Source organism: Battus philenor, unplaced genomic scaffold (assembly GCF_028537555.1).
Source record: "Battus philenor isolate CCGP_79_NKW_IND1 unplaced genomic scaffold, ilBatPhil1.0.hap1 SCAF_17, whole genome shotgun sequence".
NCBI lineage: Eukaryota > Metazoa > Arthropoda > Insecta > Lepidoptera > Papilionidae > Battus > Battus philenor.
The window spans coordinates 5,436,305-5,456,865 of record NW_027181679.1 but is presented as its reverse complement, the minus strand read 5'-3'; the positions used below and the strand labels follow the sequence as shown (position 1 = coordinate 5,456,865).

The following is a 20,561-nucleotide window of genomic DNA, read 5'->3' as shown; positions in this document are numbered from 1 at the left end:
CAGTCCTATTGCACTTCAGCTGCTATTTAGTCTGTCGTATGCCAACAAAATAATTATTTTAGCGCTAGTCGGGACCCACAGGTTAGCAAGCAGCCATTAAAATATGAAACTACAAGTGATAGCTACAGTGTGATATAAATTTAAAACAGATAATAAGAATTATTTCAATAAGATATTGGTTATTTTAAAAAAAGTTTGTTTCTGGCATTTTTATTTTTTTTTTTCAAATTTCTATCATAATCTGTTAATTTTAATTATTATTAACATTATTTAATTTCTTAAACGTGGTAACATTATATTTTTCGTCAAATAAGACTGACAATATAAAAAGACTATGTATAGTACTTATGGTGTATGATACGTAGCATACTCTGCATTTGTTTCTTTAAACTAGCGGTACCGATACCGAAGGAATGAGTTCATTTTTTATTATATTTGGTAATAGACTTGTAGTGTTGTAAAATTCTTTTCGGCAACCTATAAAAATGGGATTTTTAATTGGACTTCTAAAAAGAATATTAAAATTATTATTTTATTTTGTAATATTCATAACTGCAGTTATTCTTATCCCGAATTTGCCTCCGTATACAGAGTTCACCGAGATTAAGTAAGTTTGCTTGAAATGTGATGACAATTTACCGTTATGTGAAAGTAACAAAGTATTTTTTATCTAGGATTGAAGATACACGACCGAGAATTGGAGTTTTATCTCCTAATGGGGCTTTGAATAATGCTCAAAAATTATTTAATAACAAGTTGATCGGACCCGAAGCGTTCCAAATCTATAATGACGAACTTTATACTGGACTTGCGACCGGTGAGATTGTGAAAATTTCCCCAGGAGGTCACGTCACATTTGTTACTAAAATAGGCCAGCCTTGCAGTAAGTATTTCCTTTTTCTATTTTATATATAAATATCTACTAAGGTGTTTTAAATGTTATAAGTGTTCATGGGCACATAATGGCTCTTTTGAGTAAAATGTTTGAATGAAATAATGAATTCACCTATTGTATTTTAATAAAGTCTACACAGGTCAAAAGGTATCAGAAGGTAATACATTTATGCATGCAATCTATTGTATATATATTCACTGAATTATCTAAAATAAAATACACTTAAAACAAATATTAGTAGTAGTTGTTTATAAGTTTTTAGTCAATAATGGTAAGCTAATAAATAATAAATTTAAAACTATCACATTTTTTCTTAACGTACATATATCACATTGAAGCCATTTATAATTTCTATAACATTTCATCTTAGGTGAGTTATTGACATGATAAATTCATATCAGAAGCATGCATGTATTAAATAAATATTTCAGAATATCTGATTTGACACATAAGTCAAGCTTTTACTTGTTGTTTTTATTATGAAGATTTGTTGATAACCTTATTATTTTAAACAAATTTTATGAAACTTGATCAATGTCATACATTTCCATTCTATTTTTAAAAGCAAAATTTAATTTAATAAACAATTTTTGTATCTCTACCTGCACAAAAGCAGGTGTAGTTTACACAAACAAGTTTAGTAATCCAAACTATGCACCTTATATCTTCAGATCTTCTAAGTACAAAATTGCTTTCCGTAATAAGCCATTAACTTTGGATTAATGGCTTATTACATAAGAAGTGTGAATGCACTCCTCTTATTTGTATCAGATATTCAATGATGCTACTGTTTGTTAGTATAATTTTCACATATACTGAGATTAATTTAAAACATACTTTACTGTATGTTAAACTAGTTTGACCATTTTAAGTACCAGTTTTTTTCATACTTTTATGTGCCACGCTCCACCAGAGCCTTTCTAAAATTTTTGTGTTCCTCTATGTAACATTTAGATTTTTTATAGTAAAGTAGATTTTTAAAGTAAAGCGCAATGGTTTAACATGTGTTGTGTCCATTTTCAAATTGCTCCATGTAGGGCATGGACCCCATATTGAGATACACTGCTCTATACTGCGCTCATTAAAAATCTTTGTAATACAATTTTCAGCTGGCCTTACACAAGAACATATATGTGGACGACCATTGGGATTTGAAATAGATGGGAAAAACAAATTATTATATGTAGCAGATGCTTATCATGGGATTTGGAAAGTTGATTTCAAAACAGATAAAAAACAACTTCTTGTGTCACCAAATATAAAGATAGATGGAAAGCAACCTAAAATATTTAATGGGATTACTTTGGACAAAAGTGGTGATTTGTATTGGACACATTCTTCAACCGATTATGACTTGAGCAATGGTGCAATGGTACCACTCTCTGACCCATCAGGACGGTAATTATTTATTTTTATTAAAATTTCGTTCTATTAAAATTGTGTGTTAAATACATGTGACAAGGAAAATTTGAGGGACATTCCATAACATTAAAAAAATAAAAAGTTCAACATGAGAACTTCGAATATTTTACCAAAAAACCTTACAAAAGAAATTACAAAGGTATCCATATTTTATTAATATTTATGAAACAGTAATAATTCATGTTTATTACAAAACATTTAATTAGTATATTGCAAAAATCAGACTTGTAGTATAAAATATAAAAATTAAAATCAATTTTGCAATTATTTATTCCAGGCAAAAATTATGCACGTTTTTACGCTATCAACCAAAATTTGTGGTATATGGTTTATGCTAGAATAAAAAAAATCGTGTTAAAAATGATTGACTTTTTTTGTTATATTTCAGGTTATTATATTACAATTCAAAAACTAATCAAAGCAAAGTTTTGCTTGATAACCTATGGTTTGCTAATGGAGTGGTCATTTCACCAAATAATCAATTCGTATTAGTTGCTGAAAGCAATAAACATAGATTATTAAAATATTACATTAATGGACCAAACAAAGGAAAGTCTGAAGTTTTTGTAGCAGGATTACCAGGTAAGTAAATATAGAAATAATACAAAGGGTTTACTTATTTATTGAATAAATCAAGCTGAATTAATGTTTGTTGGTGTAACATGAATTATTAAAAAGTTTCTTTATCATATACGCCTGTATTGTACCCACAATGACCATAAAAATTATTTGAAAACCAGACCATACATCTACAATGAAAGTGTCTTCAAATGCCATGTAACTATCACGAGACTTCATTGCCCCATAATGATCTAACTGGTGTCTTGCCTGACCAATGTACCTAAGAGTTTGCATTAGTGATTCTGCTATATATGATACATCAATATAATATGTTTCTCCGTGTTCATCAATTCCCATCCATTGTAAAATTTCTTCTAGTGGCTCTTCACCATCTACTGTCGCCACTGATGACTCTTCTTCCATATTTTTATTTTCAATTAACACATAGACAAACACAAGTTTTGAATTAATATAGCTGTATGAATTATCCATACAAAATACATATTCACCTTCATGCTCCAATTCCATTATAAAGGTATTTTGAGATTTTTTAAAATCAGATAATATTTTCATCCCATTTGGATCTAAAATATCAAATGATATATCCAAGTCTCCATGTTGTCCATCTAAAACTTCGTAATGCGCCTCCATCACTTGTCCTATTTTACCTTGTTCAAAGAAACATGTCCGTGATCCAGGATCTATTCTAAAATTCATGTCCGTTTCATATATGTATTGCGTATTCACTTTTGAACTTAATAACACTATAAAAATGCAAGAGGTTAGGATATTTAGCATATTGCTTATCATAAATGATGAAAACTGAAACTCACTTTAAGTCACTAGTTGATTTTATGTAATGTTTACACAGTTGGTTTTAGAGACATCAATTTAAAATTCATAAAGACCACATATACCTATGTATTTAATAATGGAGTAAGTAATCGTTTTGATTAAACAGTTTGTATTAACCAAATATTTATTTTCAGGTGTGCCTGATAATTTACGCGTTCTACCCGATGGTTCAGGTGTACTCGCAATGTTATATGTTGCTTATGATGAACAAAATCCCTTAATAACTTATAGTCTAGCTCGCACGCCTATGGCTAGAAAATTTCTGGCGCGTCTTTCTCTGCTAATTGAAAAACCTTTCGAACTTCTCAACGAACATTTCCCACATGTTATACTTGAAAATATTATTTACAAGGTAAGTAGCATGACATCAATGAAATACCATAAAATTTTTTAATGATCTATATATCTATATAATTTTTTTTTTACATTTACAGATTGGACATATATCTAGTCTTGATGCTATAATACCCCAAATCTCAGGTATAATACAACTAGATTGGAATGGCAATATTGTAGCATCATATTTCAATACCGACAAAAGTATTGGAACTGCTAGTGATGCCATTGTTTATAATGAAAAGTTATACATAGGCAACCCACATTCATCATATCTTGCATTAACATCAGTTCCACCACTTATCGAAAAAGCTTTTCGTAATAGTGAAAAGGTTAGTTCTTCTGCCTTTGAAAAAGAAGAATTAAAAAAAATAAAAAAAGGAAAAGTAGAATCAGTTCCAGTAGTTGATAAAGCGAAGAATTCCGAAAACGACAAAATAAAAATTGTCAAAACTAAAGAAACATCAGAATCTATACCAGAAAAAAATTCAGATCTTAAGGCACAGAAAGTTATAGAAACACCTAAAGAAAAACAGCACAGTAAAGTCGAAACCGTCACTAAACCAAAAGTAAAAGATATAAACCCAAATAAAAAAGAAGCTGTCAGTAAGGAAAAAGCAGTGGAAAACGAATCTGTGGAACAAAAAACAGCAAGTAAACCATTAACAGTTGATAAGGTTAATAAAGCTACACCTATTGTTAAGTCTTCGGGAACAAAACAAGTCGAAGAAAGCAAAATTAAGGTACCACATATTGAAAAAAAGCAAGGCAAAGAAAGTACGATTAAGGCATCACAAGTTGAAAAAAAATCGGCTGATCCTCCGATATTGACAAAAGGGAATAGTAATGTTAAGAAATCGGAAGAAACACGAAAAGTAGATAAAGAAGATGTACTCAAAACACCTCAGGTCAAACAAAGAGATCCTGAATTAAAATCTAGCGAATCAAAAAAGCAAACCACAATAGACAAAAATGAGAGCCACTCAAAAACAAAGACTTTAAAGAGTCCCCAGTCCGTAAGAGATCAAATTCCCGTCAAAGAAGACATTCCCTCGGATAGAGTTAAACCCTCAAAAGAAACATTGAAAGTAATAAAAAAGAGTGGACCAGTTGAAATTCCTAATCCTAATTAAACTTGGTTGTGATTAATTTATATTAATGGAGGGTAATGGGATCAGTTTGTGAAGGACATAGACTATAAAAACTTTTCATTTCGTAGGAATTAGTTTAAGTTTATCATCAATTAAAAATTTTATGATAAATTGGATCATTCCAATTCACATTCCAAATTATTAAGTGCCTCTAATAATTCACGAAATTGCATCTAGTATGTATGGATGATCTCAGAAAAACATTTATGGATGTACATGGCTATAATTTTTTTAGTATTCAACATCAAGGCTGAAGATTAACATAAGTTGTTCCAGTTCTGATTAATTTACGAAACATCAAACAAAATTACCGTCTGTATAACTTTGCTTTTTAAAACAGGTTTAGTTTTAAGTTTTGTCTACATGTTACCAATACGTGCAAAGAATAAAAATATGACATTTCTCTTTTTTGAGGTCTCATTCATTTTCTATTTTTATACATGTTTTACGTAAATAAATCCTGGATTTATTCAATCAAAATTATTTTATACTACGGAAATAAAAATTATTTTATATTATTTATTTTTACAACATTAATGTTTATATTCAGTAAATGTTTTATTTTCTTAAAAACCCTTGTTTCATTTTACAATCCCCGTAAAGAAAGTAAAAGTGAAGTTTGCTTTAAAATATTGATGCCTTAAGAGGTATTACTGTAAACATTGCCCGATACGATATTATATTACATATCATCATATGGCTCGCATCACATCTACCCAGCTCGCATCACATCTACCTAGCTCGCATCACATCTACCCAGCTCGCATCACATCTACTCAGCTCGCATCACATCTACCTAGCTCGCATCACATCTACCCAGCTCGCACCACATCTACCTAGCTCGCATCACATCTACTCAGCTCGCATCACATCTACCTAGCTCGCATCACATCTACTCAGCTCGCATCACATCTACCTAGCTCGCATCACATCTACCCAGCTCGCACCACATCTACCTAGCTCGCATCACATCTACCCAGCTCGCATCACATGTACCTAGCTCGCATCACATCTACCCAGCTCGCATCACATCTACCTAGCTCGCATCACATCTATCTAGCTCGCATCACATCTACCTAGCTCGCATCACATCTACCTAGCTCGCATCACATCTACCTAGCTCGCATCACATCTACCTAGCTCGCATCATATCTACCTAGCTCACATCACATCTACTTAGCTCTACTGGTGGTGAAGAGTGCGATGTCGTCTGCAAAGAGCGCGAGTTGGACTTTGCTATCTCTTGGTATATCGCTAGTGAATAGTGAAAAGAGAAGAGAGTCAAGATCCCTGAGGAACGCCTGCTCGAATGAGGCGGGGATTGGAGAGGACGCCTTCCGCTCGATAGCGGAAAGTGTGTTTCGACAAGAAGGCTCGTATGATCTTAACGAGTCTATCCGGCATGTCGAGTGTGTACAGTTTATATAATAAACAGTTGTGCCAGACTTTGTCGAAGGCCTTAGCGATATCGAACAAGATAGCGCCTGTGTCTTTAGGCTTGTATGGTGCGAAGTAGATGAGGATGGATTCTGTGAATCTATGTGCTTGATGGATGCACGAGTGCTGGTTACGGAATCCAAACTGTTCCGTCCGGAGGAGCTTTTGTTTACGAGCGACGTCTTTAAGCCGCTTGAGAAAGTTGCGTTCGTATAGTTTCCCCAAAGTTTTGAGGAGACTTATAGAGTGAAAGGATAGCGGGCGATGCCTTGGTTTACCTGGCTTCGGAATCCCTATCACCACCGCTTCCTTCCCGATGTCTGGAAAAGAGCAGCTGGCGATGAGGGAGTTGAAGATGGAAACCAGTAGGAGTATAAGGTGAGGAGGAAGGATTTTCAGGACTCTCTTAGATATGCCATCAATTCGGACATTAAATAAAGGGATTATTAAAAGTTCACAGGAAATTTAGATGAAAAAAACACTCAATAATTAAAAAGATTTATTCAAACAAATTAACTGCAAATAATGAGTTCCTTCCATTGTTTTATTATTAGATATTATAATCGAATGAAATTAATTTAAATGGAATGTCAACTTATCAGTAGAGGTAAAACTGTAATGAACATAACATGAAAATAGTAAACAGTACTTGAAATAACCTATTTACGCATACCAAAAAATTTTACGTTTTTTATTAAGCAATCTAGCTTTAAATAAATTCTACCAAAGATTTTCTCTAACAATTTTTGTAACCGTCATTATTTTTATGACTGTTAGCAAAAGTCTACAAACTCTAGCATTACTTTATAAACTATTGCCAATTTTTATCTCTAAGTATTTTATGTAAACATTATTTTCAAGTTAATCATAATTGTTTATTACATTTATCCAATTTGTATCCGACACTACCACGCTTAGCCATTTAGCCTATCGAGTAACTCGAATCATCAACCGTGTGCTTTATGTATCAGCACGTGCTAAATATTTATTAATAAACTTTAAATTAAACAAATGTCTTTTATCGGTAAAAGAAACTGACAAAATATACACAAGACCTTTAAACAATTTATGTAGCTATAACAGAAAAGTCACAAGGCCTGCTTTATATTTATTATCTCTAATTGAACATGAGATTGAAGTCATTGATTATAATCATAGTCAGTAATCCTTATCAACGTTTAAATTAAAATTACATGTCAAAAAGAACTACTAGCGGGCCCACAGTAAAATCCGAGTTGGTTGTGGGCTCTTCACAGACCAAGGCGCGTTTGGAAACTTCGTGGCTTTTAGGTAAAGGATATCCTTATGGGGAATTTCAATCTGATTTTTTCTTTTCTGTCAAATTAGTCTCTTCTGACATTCTTTTCCATATACATCTGTTTGCTATAAATGTTCCTATGTGGATAATGACTTGAAAAAATAAAATTTATAACATTAAGACCTGGGAGATCTAAAAGATTCTAAATCAATTTAGTAAAAGCTCTCTTTTAACACTTTTCTTTTCTAATTCAGTCTTTCTGCAGTCCACTGATTGACTGATGATCCTATCATGATAATATTATCACCATTATTTCCAAACTTTGATTTTAGCTACATTAAAATATTTTCTGTTTAGGTGTACCTAGAGCAAAGGCCTCCTGTAACGTCTTCAATTATTTCCAATCAACTGCTACCCTGAATCTTATGGGAGCCTAACATTTGTCCATTCATGATAAAATACTTCTCAAATCAAAAACAGGATATATTATTTGTCTGTCTGAGATACAAACTGGATTAATACTAACAATTGCGATACCAACAACATAAGTGAAAAAGTAATTCCTTTCTCCAAATGTCCTTTCGAATGCACAGTTATCCGCAGTGATCTATCTACATAACATTGTAATAACAATACATAATAATGTACACTATCTTACATTACACTATTGGTGTCTATTCATACTTATTGCAATATTAAGTCATTTTTTCTTTACCTCTACATTATGATACCTATATCTCTGTTAATTTGTATCTCTTTACTTCCTAACATTCCTTACATTTGAATCTTAGGCATCTGTTTGTATGGACCATTTTACAAAGTATAATAATTTATGTTGTTATAACGATACATTGAAAACGAATTTATTTCAGTTAATTTATAAACTGAAATTGGTTTATTTCTTTTTAGTGTTATTCAAATGTAAATTCTGACAATTCTTATTTGTCAAGACCACCTTGAAGACCATTTTCACTTAAAAGCTAAATTTCCTTAATAAGTTACTTAAATTTATTGTTTAAATTTACTTACAAAACAGGTACAAGATAATTTAACAATCATACCGTCATTATAAAATAGCTTATTTTTCAACTCTGCTAAAGACCATATTATCTTTGAGGTAACCAGCAATCGGATTTTAAGATTTAATATTTCTCTACCATACAATTTCAAACATTTAAAATCTTACGAATTGATGTAATACACAGCATTGCATTGTTAATTCTATATGATGCTTTTTAAAATTTGTAAGACGAGACATGATTTGATCCTTTGAAGTGAAATTGGTCTGCAATCAATCCTCTGAATTTGAATTAGTTTAATGTTTTTTTTTATATAATCTGTTTTAGTTTAATCAGTTATTGGCATTAACTAAGCGGTTGCAAGCTAGGCGGTAGCTAAATGAAAACTTGTTCTGCTGCCAATGCATCTGCAAATGGTTTCACAACACTCCGTGTGGCAAAATAAAATATCAATCCGAATGTTATTGATATCGGAAGCGCAGGCAGAGCTTTTTTGAATATTGCTAGCAGCAGTAGGGTAAGGCAGAGTCCCTGAAAAAAAATTATATCATTAGCAGGACTATATTAGGAAACTATAAACGTTTGTAATAATGCTTCTTTAGAGTTTGGCTTATGATCCAATTTTGTTATCTGACATGGATACTTATATAATGTTTAAGTTCAACTCGTAACGGTTGTATGCTAAAGCGAAAATGACTTGGTTAGATTATTTATTTTAATCATGATAAGTGACAGTGAAAGTTTTTAGAATATATAAGTTATCAATTTTCGGTTTTTGGCAATTATTGTCACATATAATACATCATTGTATCTAGTACTATCATTGAAAACTAGTAGGCGACTCATTTTAGTGGGCTTTCTCTACAAAGGTTTTGAATGCAACCATGGCTTCTTTGTCATCTTGAGACCGTATCCACCAAAATATTTTTATTTTTTTTAATGAATAATAGTCACATGGTGTAAGCTCTTACCAGGAAATTCCAATATTTCACAATGCCATAGTCAAAAATACATGCTTTTTGTTGGGCCAAGTATTCTGACGCATTTTTTATATAACATTCAGGTGAAAACCATAAATAACTATATATGGCCCTAATTAAATATATATTATTTTGTTTAGAATTGATAATATATATATATATATATATATTTATGTATATGTGTCGTTGTATTTGTAAAAGAAACTTACGATAAGTATTGCTATAAAACAGGCAAGTGTGGTATTCCAGTCTCCATATGAACTCGCCTTGCCAACCAGTACACTGTAAAAAATGAAGTCACCCAAGCCAAGTTTAACGCCCTCTGAAATTAAAAGATATTTTTATATTATTAAAGCGATTGTTCATAGCCTTCAATTTGCATATGCCCACACTTGACTATTTGTTATATTTTAATTTTGCGGTTAATCAAAATCTACATTTTCAATCAAAATTTTTATTTTTTTATATGTGGTTCGTTGTTACTTAATACAAGAGCAAAGGTTGCTAGACTTTTTTTGTACCTCCTGTAAGTTCCAAATAGTTCTGCCAATTTTTTTTCTCGACCAATTACATTTTTTTTAATATAGCTCTTAAAAGCCACTGGTCTTTCATTCACAGAATTCCACTAAAAATAGTTTACATGCTACAGAAAGCTTGTGGACATCCGGGGTCCACGTAGACTATTGAAAGTATTTATTTAGACAGGTCAGTGACTTACTTTCTTCTTCAGCTTCAGGCGGCGGACGCGGGCGGTCCAGTCGCGTGGTGTAATGCGCGGGCGCCGTGCTGTCAACCCTCAGCTGGCGGGGCGAATTCCCGCGCGCCCTCCACGCAGCATCGAAGCCGGCGTCACCGTCCCCATCCCCATCACCGCTTTCTCTTCTTCTGGCATCTGCTCTACTGCCTTCTGACCGCACTCCTTCGTTCATAATAAACACATAAGTCTATTGCAACGGAACGAACGTAAGTATAGTACCCGACATTTAATTTGGCACAAAGGAAATATTATTGAAGAGTTTTAGGACCCAACCGATCTTTAGTGTATACCTCACTCACGTTTTCCGTGTCTGGTGCCGTGCCCAATCCAATGCCGGGTACTTTAGATAAGTGTCAATTTTTTTCAGTGCATTCTCTATCTATATATAAGTTAAGTACGTTAAGCGGCGCAACAAGCTTTTACTCTTCGCGCTCTGGACAACTGAATATGTCGCGTTGCAACCTAAAATTATATCTATAAAGCAGAATGCAGTATATATTTCTGACCGAATATATATATACTTTTTTACGTTATAGACATTTTATTTATTGGCATCGTTGAGCAGTCAATATTTAAAATTCATAAATAGAAAAGAAAAAGAAACAATAAATTAAAAAAAATATTAATTTAAAAGTGAATACTCATGAAATTTGTCCTTATCCTACTTTATTCAATACTTATTTATGCAACTTTCATGTAGAAAGGATATCTCTTAACGCACGACTTATTAAGGGATACGTACATTATACAGATTACCCGAAAAATCTAGTGAACCCTAAAAAACAGGTAGTAGTTAGTAAGTAGTTAACCTAAAAACAATTAGTTATTGTAATAGGGCACGTATTTTTAAAATAATTTAAAAAAAATTGAATGCATAGGATGCATTCGATTTATTTACCTACAATGTTCTTTCTATTACTCTGACTACAAATCTTGACATCTCTATATTTTTACTTTATGTTTTGGGGAGTCACTCTTTAAACAAAAAGACTTCCTAAAATCACCTGATTTTGGAAAAAAAATAGCAATTATGACAAAATATGTATTTGCTTAATAAATTATTACTACATCCAACCTTAATCAACCATGTTTTTAAATTTCTGCTTGTCGTCAATTCATGGAATAGTCTGTATAATTTATTTTTCTAAATATTGTCCCCCTCTGACTTTTCCTCTCTATAGGAATCAACTTTTAGAGTGGACTTCTTAATATTAAAAACAGTGAATATTTACATACTGCATGTATCATCTTTTGGTCAGGTGTAAACCAGATTATAAAATCCCGCCCATAGATACATAAATACTATAGATTTCAAACACAAATTCCAATCATCCTTGCCTTTGCGCCAACACTTATGGTATTTGAGACGATAAGTCCTCTTAAATCAGGATATACAGATGTTTTAAAACACTCCGAAATAAGGAATGAACAGGAATAATAAATTTAATAGACATAGCCACATTGTGTAGGAAATAGATGTTGTTCTACATACTAACTCTGTCTTGCAAAAACATATAGCAACGGCCATCATAAACCAATATAGAAGTTGGAAAAGTGAAAACATTCTGACTACTGCTACATATGTATCCAAATGCATGTTCATACTTATTACATTAAAAAAAAAAACGTTTATACAACACAACTAAATGTTTGGGTAAAACTGCTCAATTTTCGACCATAGATCAAATGCACAATATTGTTAGCAAGCCAAATATGATGATTACTTAGTTTTTTATATAGTAAAAAACAGATTAACATACCTATAAATAAAAAGCTATATTATATCACCAAGGGACTAACACTTGCAGAGTAAAGATAAAATGATCTTTCTGGCCAGCGAAATGAAGAATAAATTTGTTTAAAGCAAAATAAAAATAAGTCGCCATTATAAAAAAAGACTATCAAAAATACCGAGATTATAATTTCATAGATTAGTAGCAATAAAATAAATTCAGCGTAAAAAATATCAAGCATACTTTTGATTTGACCTGTCACTTCTTCCAAAGTGCCATAGAACATAGATTCTACTGATTCGAGAGAGTGGGGTGGGCACTTAGCAAATCTATTTTGAAGAAGCAAAGCATGAGGGCTTCTTGGGAAGCTTTGGTCCGACCTGCTACATACTGCAGTTTCACCAGATTGAAAGACTGTTGAGCTATAAGATTATTTACGCGGACGCTCCATCCTTAGGATGCATTAGCGCTGGAAGAAGAGAGGGAAGAAACTCCAGTAATGCTACTATCACGAATGATCGAGGGTTGGCGGCTTCAGTTATACACTAGCCGACTACAATTCCCATTTACTAAACCTTATTACCACTTTGGAGATTGTTAGCACTGGGAGAAGCAGCGGAAGATCCAAGCATAGCTTCTATCAAAAATGATCACGGCTAACCCATTAAAAGCGTGTAGCAGCGACACATGGAAACACATTGAAGTAATGGGGACACACACACCAAAGGGGTACATACAGAGAAGTAAGGGACACACACACGTCGAAGAAGGGTGGAACCACACACCGAAGTGGACACACCGTAGTGAGGGGGACACCCACCGTGCGGGTGGAGGGGGCGCAGCTCGCACTGCTCACCTTGTCCGCTCGTGCCGCCGTCCGCACTGCCGACCGCCACGACCGGCGCCGCCAGGCAGTACATCACCGTAGCTAAAAATTAAATATTCCTTTTGTTATGCTATCTAAATTTTCATTTTCTGAATTTAAATATGTATAAAAAACAAAGACAGCATTACGGACCATTAAATTGCTTTAAAAAAGTAATGCGTATTGACGCTATTGTTCAATGGTTTAATCAAATTGTTTCTAACGTTCATCATTCATTAGGACTGAACTGAAAATTTTGAGTAGTTACATTGGCTAGTGAAAAATGACGATCTAATGCATTCTTTTCTCCAACAGACTATAGCGGTCTTTATTTTTTTTTTTCGAAACGTAATCAGACTACAATGGCAACTTTAAAATGGCCAACGAAACTTATCGACATAATCTAGAATTGAATTAAAGAGACGATGGGAAAGGCCTCTCAGTGCCCTGAACTTTTAAGTCTGAATATTTAAAAATTTTGACATCATGTGATTAAGGTCTAATTTAAACTCCACTTTTTCATAACATGTGTTAATCCTGATTATTTTATTTTCTTTAGTTATAAATTTGCATATCACTATTTCTTAGATACCTACCCAAATGATATAAAATGCTGATTTTAGTACATTTTTATTTTCTTTAAAAAATATTTTGTTATATATTTATACTTTTTTTCGTGTTTAACTAATAATTGGGTGACTGTCGCTGGTGGATCATAATAAATAATGCCAAAAGGATGTTTGTCAGTTGGATATTTAGAGCTTCTCATCTGACCAATATATTATTATTCATCATCATTATCACTTCAGCCATGGGACTGCCTGACATAGATTTTCCCCTGACTTTTCCCATAAGAACCGAGTAAGAAGTGGCCTGCAACCAGTATTTTCCAACATTCTTTCAAAAGTCATCTAGCAAACTGGCAGTGGACATTCCTCACTATGTATTATTCATGACAAACAGATTTTTATGTTTTATTCTACTATACTATGAATGGAAACTCTGTATGTCATTTTAACAGAAGTCTCATATATCCAGTTTTTAATTTTTTATTAAAAATAAAATTTAATTAAAAAAAATGTTTAATTAAAAATAAGTCAATTTAGTAATGAAAGGCAATCGATTTATACTCACATGAATAAATAAGTGCAGGAAAGATTGGTTCGTTTCTTTCTTGAGCAGTTTCAACTAATATCCTTAATGGTCCCTGTGGTGTTAATACAGCAACTAAATCTGAAAGAATGCATCAACAGCATAGTGTTAAAAATTGAAACAAAAAGATTTCATTTATTTTGTATTTTTTATATTCATTATTATCTAAGAAAACTGTTATAACAGGTTGTCAAATATCTCCCTACCGCTTTTTTGCTCTTTATTCAATGCTTTATAAAAAATGTTACAGTGATCGGATTTAGTTCAAATATGCGCCGTTTTGTTCGATAATCTGTTTCCATCTAGACGGCAACTTCATAATACCTCCCTCGTAGAAGCTCCCCTCCTTATTTGCGAAGAACTCGGACAGCCACTTTTCACAAACCTCTTTTGAGTTCAACTTTACACCACCAAGGGCGTTCGCCGTGGACAGGAACAGGTGGTAATCACTTGGCGCCATGTCCGGGCTATATGGTGGATGTGATAAAACCTCCCATCCGAGCTCCCGTAGCTTCTGACGAGTCATCAACGAAGTGTGTGGTCTGGCGTTGTCCTGGTGGAACACTACACCCTTCCTGTTGGCCAATTCTGGATGTTTCTGGTCGATCGCCTGCTTCAATCGGTCCAGTTGTTCGCAGTAGATGGTAGAATTAAGCGTCTGGCCATATGGGAGCAGCTCATAGTGGATGATTCCCTTCCAATCCCACCAAACACACAGCAAAACCTTCCTGGCCGTCAATCCCGGCTTGGCCACTGTTTGGGACGATTCACCGGCCTTCGACCACGACCGTTTTCGCTTGATATTGTCGTATGTGATCCATTTTTCGTCGCCAGTCACCATCCGCTTCAAGAATGGGTCGAGTTCGTTCCGTTTCAGCAGCATATCGCAGGCGTTGATTCGGTCCAGAAGGTTTTTTTGCGTCAAATCATGCGGCACCCAAACATCGAGCTTTTTTTTGTATCCAGCCTTCTGCAGATGGTTTAAAATGGTTTGGTGACTAACTCCCATCTCCTGGGCGATGTCACGAGATGCCATATGCCGGTCTAACTCGATGTAGTCCATGATTTGATCGGTATTTGTCGTCACAGGTCTTCCGCCGGCTGGCTTATCCATGGTGTCGTTTTCGCCGGCTCTGAATCGTCGAAACAATTTCTCCGCGGTTCGAAGTGATAGAGTACCATCCCCCAAAACACCATTAATCTCACGGAACGTTTCTCTAGCGGGTTTGCCTTTAACGAAGGAAAACTTTAAAATAGCGCGAATTTCGGCGTTAGTGAACTCCATGTTTACACGTCTATAACTGTTGAACGCAATATCCAAACTAATCATGCATAGCGTCGTTTTGTAGGTTATGTCAAGACCTTTCCAATTATGTATAGTATTGCCAGATACGAGCTCTGTAGCGCTTTGTACATAGCCGCGAAATTCAAAAGACAAAAAGGCGGAAGGGAGATATTTGACAACCTATTATAAGCAAGAAACCTTACAGAAAATAAGTGTTTTTTTATTAAAGCCAAAATTATAAGAATGACAACAACAGTATGGATAAAATGTGAAAATGTAATTAATTGAATTGGAATTACTATGCTATCACATAAATGTTATTAATTCTACGTACCCCACAAAGAAATGACGGCTAGAACAGCCCATGTAGTCCACTCAGGAAGGTATTTGATAAATACTAAAGCCATCAATGCCGCTATGAAGATTAGGTAAGCCTGTTGTAACCTTAGCGGGCCTTTCCAATGTATCACTATCATTCCCATCACTCCAAAGTTCCACATACCAAAAACTAAAGTGATATAATCCATGGGCACATTATAAGCTCTTAGTGCTTCCCTAAAATACATATGCTTTAATCAAAAATATTGTTCATGCATAACATTCTGATAATAAATTAATTATTTGTAACAAACAACTTATTCAGTTAATACCATATATTTATGTCAATCTTATTGTTCTAAATTTAAGTGCGAAGTTAAATACATTCATCATTCTTGTCATTTCAGCTATACACACATTTTCAATAAATAATAATAAATAAATAAAAACAATGTAATATCAAACAAATGAACATATAAATTTAATATAAAACTTATATTCACATTTGTTGCATTTCAACTTCATTACATATATATTATTGATATAACTATAATATTAACCAACCTCAAGCAAAATGGCACTCAACCATAAAGAACATAGTACATTTGATTGTTTGCATATTTATAAATTGCTTTAACAAGTATTTTATAGATATAATGGTAATAGTGATTTTAGTAAGCCAAAAAATGATTGGTATAATTGTAAACATATAAATATCATAAAATAAATGTTAACTAATAAACCTTGTTGGCTAAAGTTATATCTTTTAAAGTTTTATGTTTTTTGCCATAATTCCAGAATCTATTATAACTTCCACAATTTAAAAATATATACTTACTCTAAATACAAATAAGAGAATAAAAACAGCAACATTAGAGATGACAGTATAAGCCAGCCATGGATAATCTTGTAGCATCTCTTTTTATATAAAACAATTAGCAATACTGTCATGAGAACTATCACACTTAGTAATATCATAGAGTTGGCCAGGGCATTCCATACTTTTGTTACTGCATGTGGACTCTCTTCATGGAATGGTGTATAAGCTCTGAAAGTAAAGTCATATTTACTATTTGTTTATATATACACTAGCTGATCCTGCAAACGTTGTTTTGCAAAGAAATAATGTTTTTAATTTACAAATAAAAAATAAGGGATGATCATAGAGGGGTGAAAATTTAGGGTTGTATGTGTTTTTGTATGCTGTATCATAAAAAAATTAAAACAAAAAATTTCGTCAAGAAATTAAAAAAAAATATTTAGGGGTGGATCACCCTTATCACTAAGGGGTATGGAAAATAGATAGTAGCCGATTCTCAGACCTACTGAATACGCATATGAAATTTGGTAAAAATCGGTCAAGCCGTTTCGGAGGAGTTCAAGTTCGAACACCGTGACACGAGAATTTTATATATTAGATATGTGAAATCATATTTGAAAAGTTTTGATGAATGTTTTGAAAGTTACCTATTTAATGATTTTGCATATATTTTAATTATTTTACATGATTTCTTTTACTTTTTCAAACTCATATGTACTTTATGTGTGCATTTGGTACTCTCACAGGTTTAAGTAAAAGGATGCAAATGCAGGGGACTGCAATATGAGTATTTATTTCAATTAAATTGGGCTGTATCAACATTTGTCTCTTTCTTTCATTGGTGTACAGATGTGAGAGTAGAGGATGTGCAGTGAATTGATGTTGGCTTTAATCCGGCCAATGCACTACCTGGCATAAATGGACAACATCAGTCTTACCTCCGTCAGGACAGAACGGTGCAATGAAATAAAAATTAAATAAATGAGTTGAGTCATATTTTTAAAGCTAACAATACTGGGATACGCCCTCTGGGCTTGAACACCAGCAAAGCAACATCGCTAGGTAACCACAGCACAGAGTTTCAAGCTAATTGCGTGGGTATTATAAATGCGGGCGCTGTCCTGACTGCTAAGGGAGTAAAAGGTCCCTCCCATCCCCAGGACCCATTCTAATTTTCTCTGACAGTAGAGTAGTGTTATTATTCCTGAGCCACACTATGAACAGTGGATAAAAGGTCATAACTACTCAAGAGGCAACAATGCCACAGATGAGCTGGCCCAGAGGGACTACAGTATGGTCACATACCGCCTGGAGCACCTCATCCCACAACCAATAGGTATGGCCAGATCTCTTGCAACAGAGCTTACTGAGAGTAAACACTGAGCAATGGACGAGTCATGAGGAGTGCCGATAAGCGAAGGAGGCGATGCCTACCATAAGCTGCCGGCTCCCTAACGCCCTGCTCCGACTGTCGCGTTCCCGACTGCGTTTGGTGACAGGGATCCTAACGGGTCATCGTCTTTTTTACAAGCGTCTGTTTACATTAGGTGTTATGGACAGTCTTTTGTACAGAGCGTGCCTGAAAGACGACGTGAGACGAGACGAGAGGACCTGCTGCTTACATACTACTGGGGTGTAAGGCTGTAGCACCCTAAAGGGGTACTCATCTCGGATAGCCGAGGTGCCCCTCCAAAATCGCCAGCAACTTCAAGGGTCTGCTGGTATTCCTCGAAGAATTAGTTTGGCTTGACTAAGGCCAACATAGACAGAGTGTATGCCGCTAGATTGTGGAAATCAACTTGCTTAAAACAAAGCAAGGCATTCTTCTCATGACATACATAAATGGACATGGTATATGATTATATAGTTATGTAAATACACACATACAGAGAAATAAGCATTAAATGAAAATAAAAAATTAGCAATTATATTTCGCCCTCTACAACAGGCTCCTCGGTCTGCTTGCCAGTGTTAAACAGAAAGGAGAAAAACAAATTTAAATGTCATCTACATATAAGCCAATAAAAATATTTTTGTGTTGTATTTGTAACAAATCTCCAGGCCACCATAATAAAAATTCCTTTACACTTTATTTTATTGGAAATTATTAGTTGCATTCATCTACTGATAATTATTTAAATGCATTTATCAACCAATAATTGAAAAGTTATATTATTGGCAAAAAAATGTTGTTAGATAATCATAATAAAAAGATAGATTAGAGCCTGTACAACAAATGGTTTATTGTATTGTATTTTAGTATTCATAAATAATTATATATCTTGAATATTTTTCTGGGATAAAAATTTTTGAACAAAATATTTTAGAAAATATAATTTTTAGATTTAACATTTCTTTTCACTGAGCAAGTAATAAATACTTACAAATAAACATCTTTCACTGAATAAAAGTTGACTGATGAAATAGTTGCCACAACAACAAGCATACAGAGTGTGACAGGTACAAAGAGCTTGATAACATGTCGAGCACCATATTTCAGCTCCAGCTCTTCAATCTGTGATTCCATCTGCACCCCTGGATTAGTGGTACTAGGACCTGGCTCACGGTTTTCTCCTGACCCACCTCCGTCCCTTTGCTCCACACTCTAAAATTAATACATATTTTAACTTTCACCAAAAATTTTTTTGTCCATTCGCAAATGCATGAAATATCCAAGTGCTTCAAAATTTGTAAGTTAATAAATTCAAAATTACACACCTTTCAGGCCTGCAATTTTTAAGTTTAAATTACATCTATAAGTTCTGGTTTTATATTGCAAATCAATTGTATTTTTTTTTAATTACATTGAGATTTTTAAGAAACAATATACATTGAAATTTGTTTCGTATTAAAACATCAATACACAATTCTGCTTATCAATCAATTTGATTCAATATAGATATGTATGTGTATTATTCTTGTGTGAAGATAAGACAAATTACATTTTATACAATATATTGTTTACATTATATTATATAAAATTAAACCTGTAGCAGTTGGTGTAAATGGTATATTAATACTTAGATTATGAAAATTATAATATGTTTATAATACCAAAACCTCGAATGTTCTTAATAAAAGTAATAAATATGATTACTATGAAACTATAAGAACACTAGGCGATTACATTAATTTCAAACCATGAAAAAAGGTAATTGCTGCAAAGCATTATGTAAGTAAATTGATTTTCTGATGAGAGCATTAATACAGCCAAAAACGTAATTTGGAATTATAATTGCAATTTTCCCGAAATTGAAACGGTTAAAAATAGAAGTATTTTAAACTAGTTAAGTATAGAATGCAATCATAGAAGTTACCACCTACACCATAATTGCGTTGACTTTCCGACTTGGTTTTTCTTTTCCTTGCTATTCGTTCAGCCACTTCCCTGTCGGGACGAGCCTCAGCTATATGGCCATCCATTAGTGCTGTATGCTCTGTTGCTGACGCCTCTGAATCACTACTGTTGTCACTCATTAATGAAAAGTTATAGACATTATGCTAGAAACTTTTATAAAATAGCCATGGGTCTGGATTTATTACGTCTGTATATATCGTAAATATATTAATTAACATTTACTTTAAGATAGAAAGCATCAATCACAGAACGAAAAACTATTTTTAAACGTATTAAACGTCAAGGAGCATACAAAGACAATAGAGGGATCATAGATAAAATAAAATAGGAAACTAGGATGTAGTATAAACTGGTTTTAA

General features: G+C 33.5%; 3 protein-coding genes across 4 annotated transcripts; 1 reads left to right on the top strand and 2 right to left on the bottom strand.

Moving 5' to 3' along the window:
• Positions 1 to 335: 335 nt before the first annotated feature.
• LOC137919797 (adipocyte plasma membrane-associated protein Hemomucin-like) lies at positions 336 to 5,727 on the top strand. Its single transcript, XM_068762992.1, has 6 exons — positions 336 to 607; positions 675 to 883; positions 2,005 to 2,293; positions 2,706 to 2,899; positions 3,868 to 4,085; positions 4,168 to 5,727. Exons 1-6 carry the CDS (start codon positions 486 to 488, stop codon positions 5,200 to 5,202), a joined length of 2,067 nt encoding a protein of 688 aa, XP_068619093.1. The 5' UTR covers positions 336 to 485; the 3' UTR covers positions 5,203 to 5,727.
• On the bottom strand, positions 2,934 to 3,739 carry LOC137919798 (transmembrane emp24 domain-containing protein 5-like). Its single transcript, XM_068762993.1, has one exon. The coding sequence runs from the start codon at positions 3,686 to 3,688 to the stop codon at positions 2,960 to 2,962; it is 729 nt and encodes a 242-aa protein (XP_068619094.1). The 5' UTR covers positions 3,689 to 3,739; the 3' UTR covers positions 2,934 to 2,959.
• Positions 5,728 to 9,185: 3,458 nt separating the features above from the next.
• Positions 9,186 to 20,463, bottom strand: Psn (presenilin). 2 transcript variants are annotated; one of them, XM_068762748.1, is made up of 9 exons: positions 20,169 to 20,463; positions 19,229 to 19,449; positions 16,863 to 17,072; positions 16,041 to 16,261; positions 14,404 to 14,502; positions 13,225 to 13,332; positions 10,633 to 10,833; positions 10,124 to 10,236; positions 9,186 to 9,465 (listed from the first exon to the last, which is right to left on the bottom strand). In XM_068762748.1, the coding sequence occupies exons 1-9, from the start codon at positions 20,319 to 20,321 to the stop codon at positions 9,310 to 9,312; spliced, it is 1,482 nt and encodes a 493-aa protein (XP_068618849.1). In that variant the 5' UTR covers positions 20,322 to 20,463; the 3' UTR covers positions 9,186 to 9,309. The 2 variants fall into 2 exon arrangements, with proteins under 2 accessions (XP_068618849.1, XP_068618850.1); XM_068762749.1 differs by having other exon boundaries at positions 13,261 to 13,332.
• Positions 20,464 to 20,561: the final 98 nt, after the last annotated feature.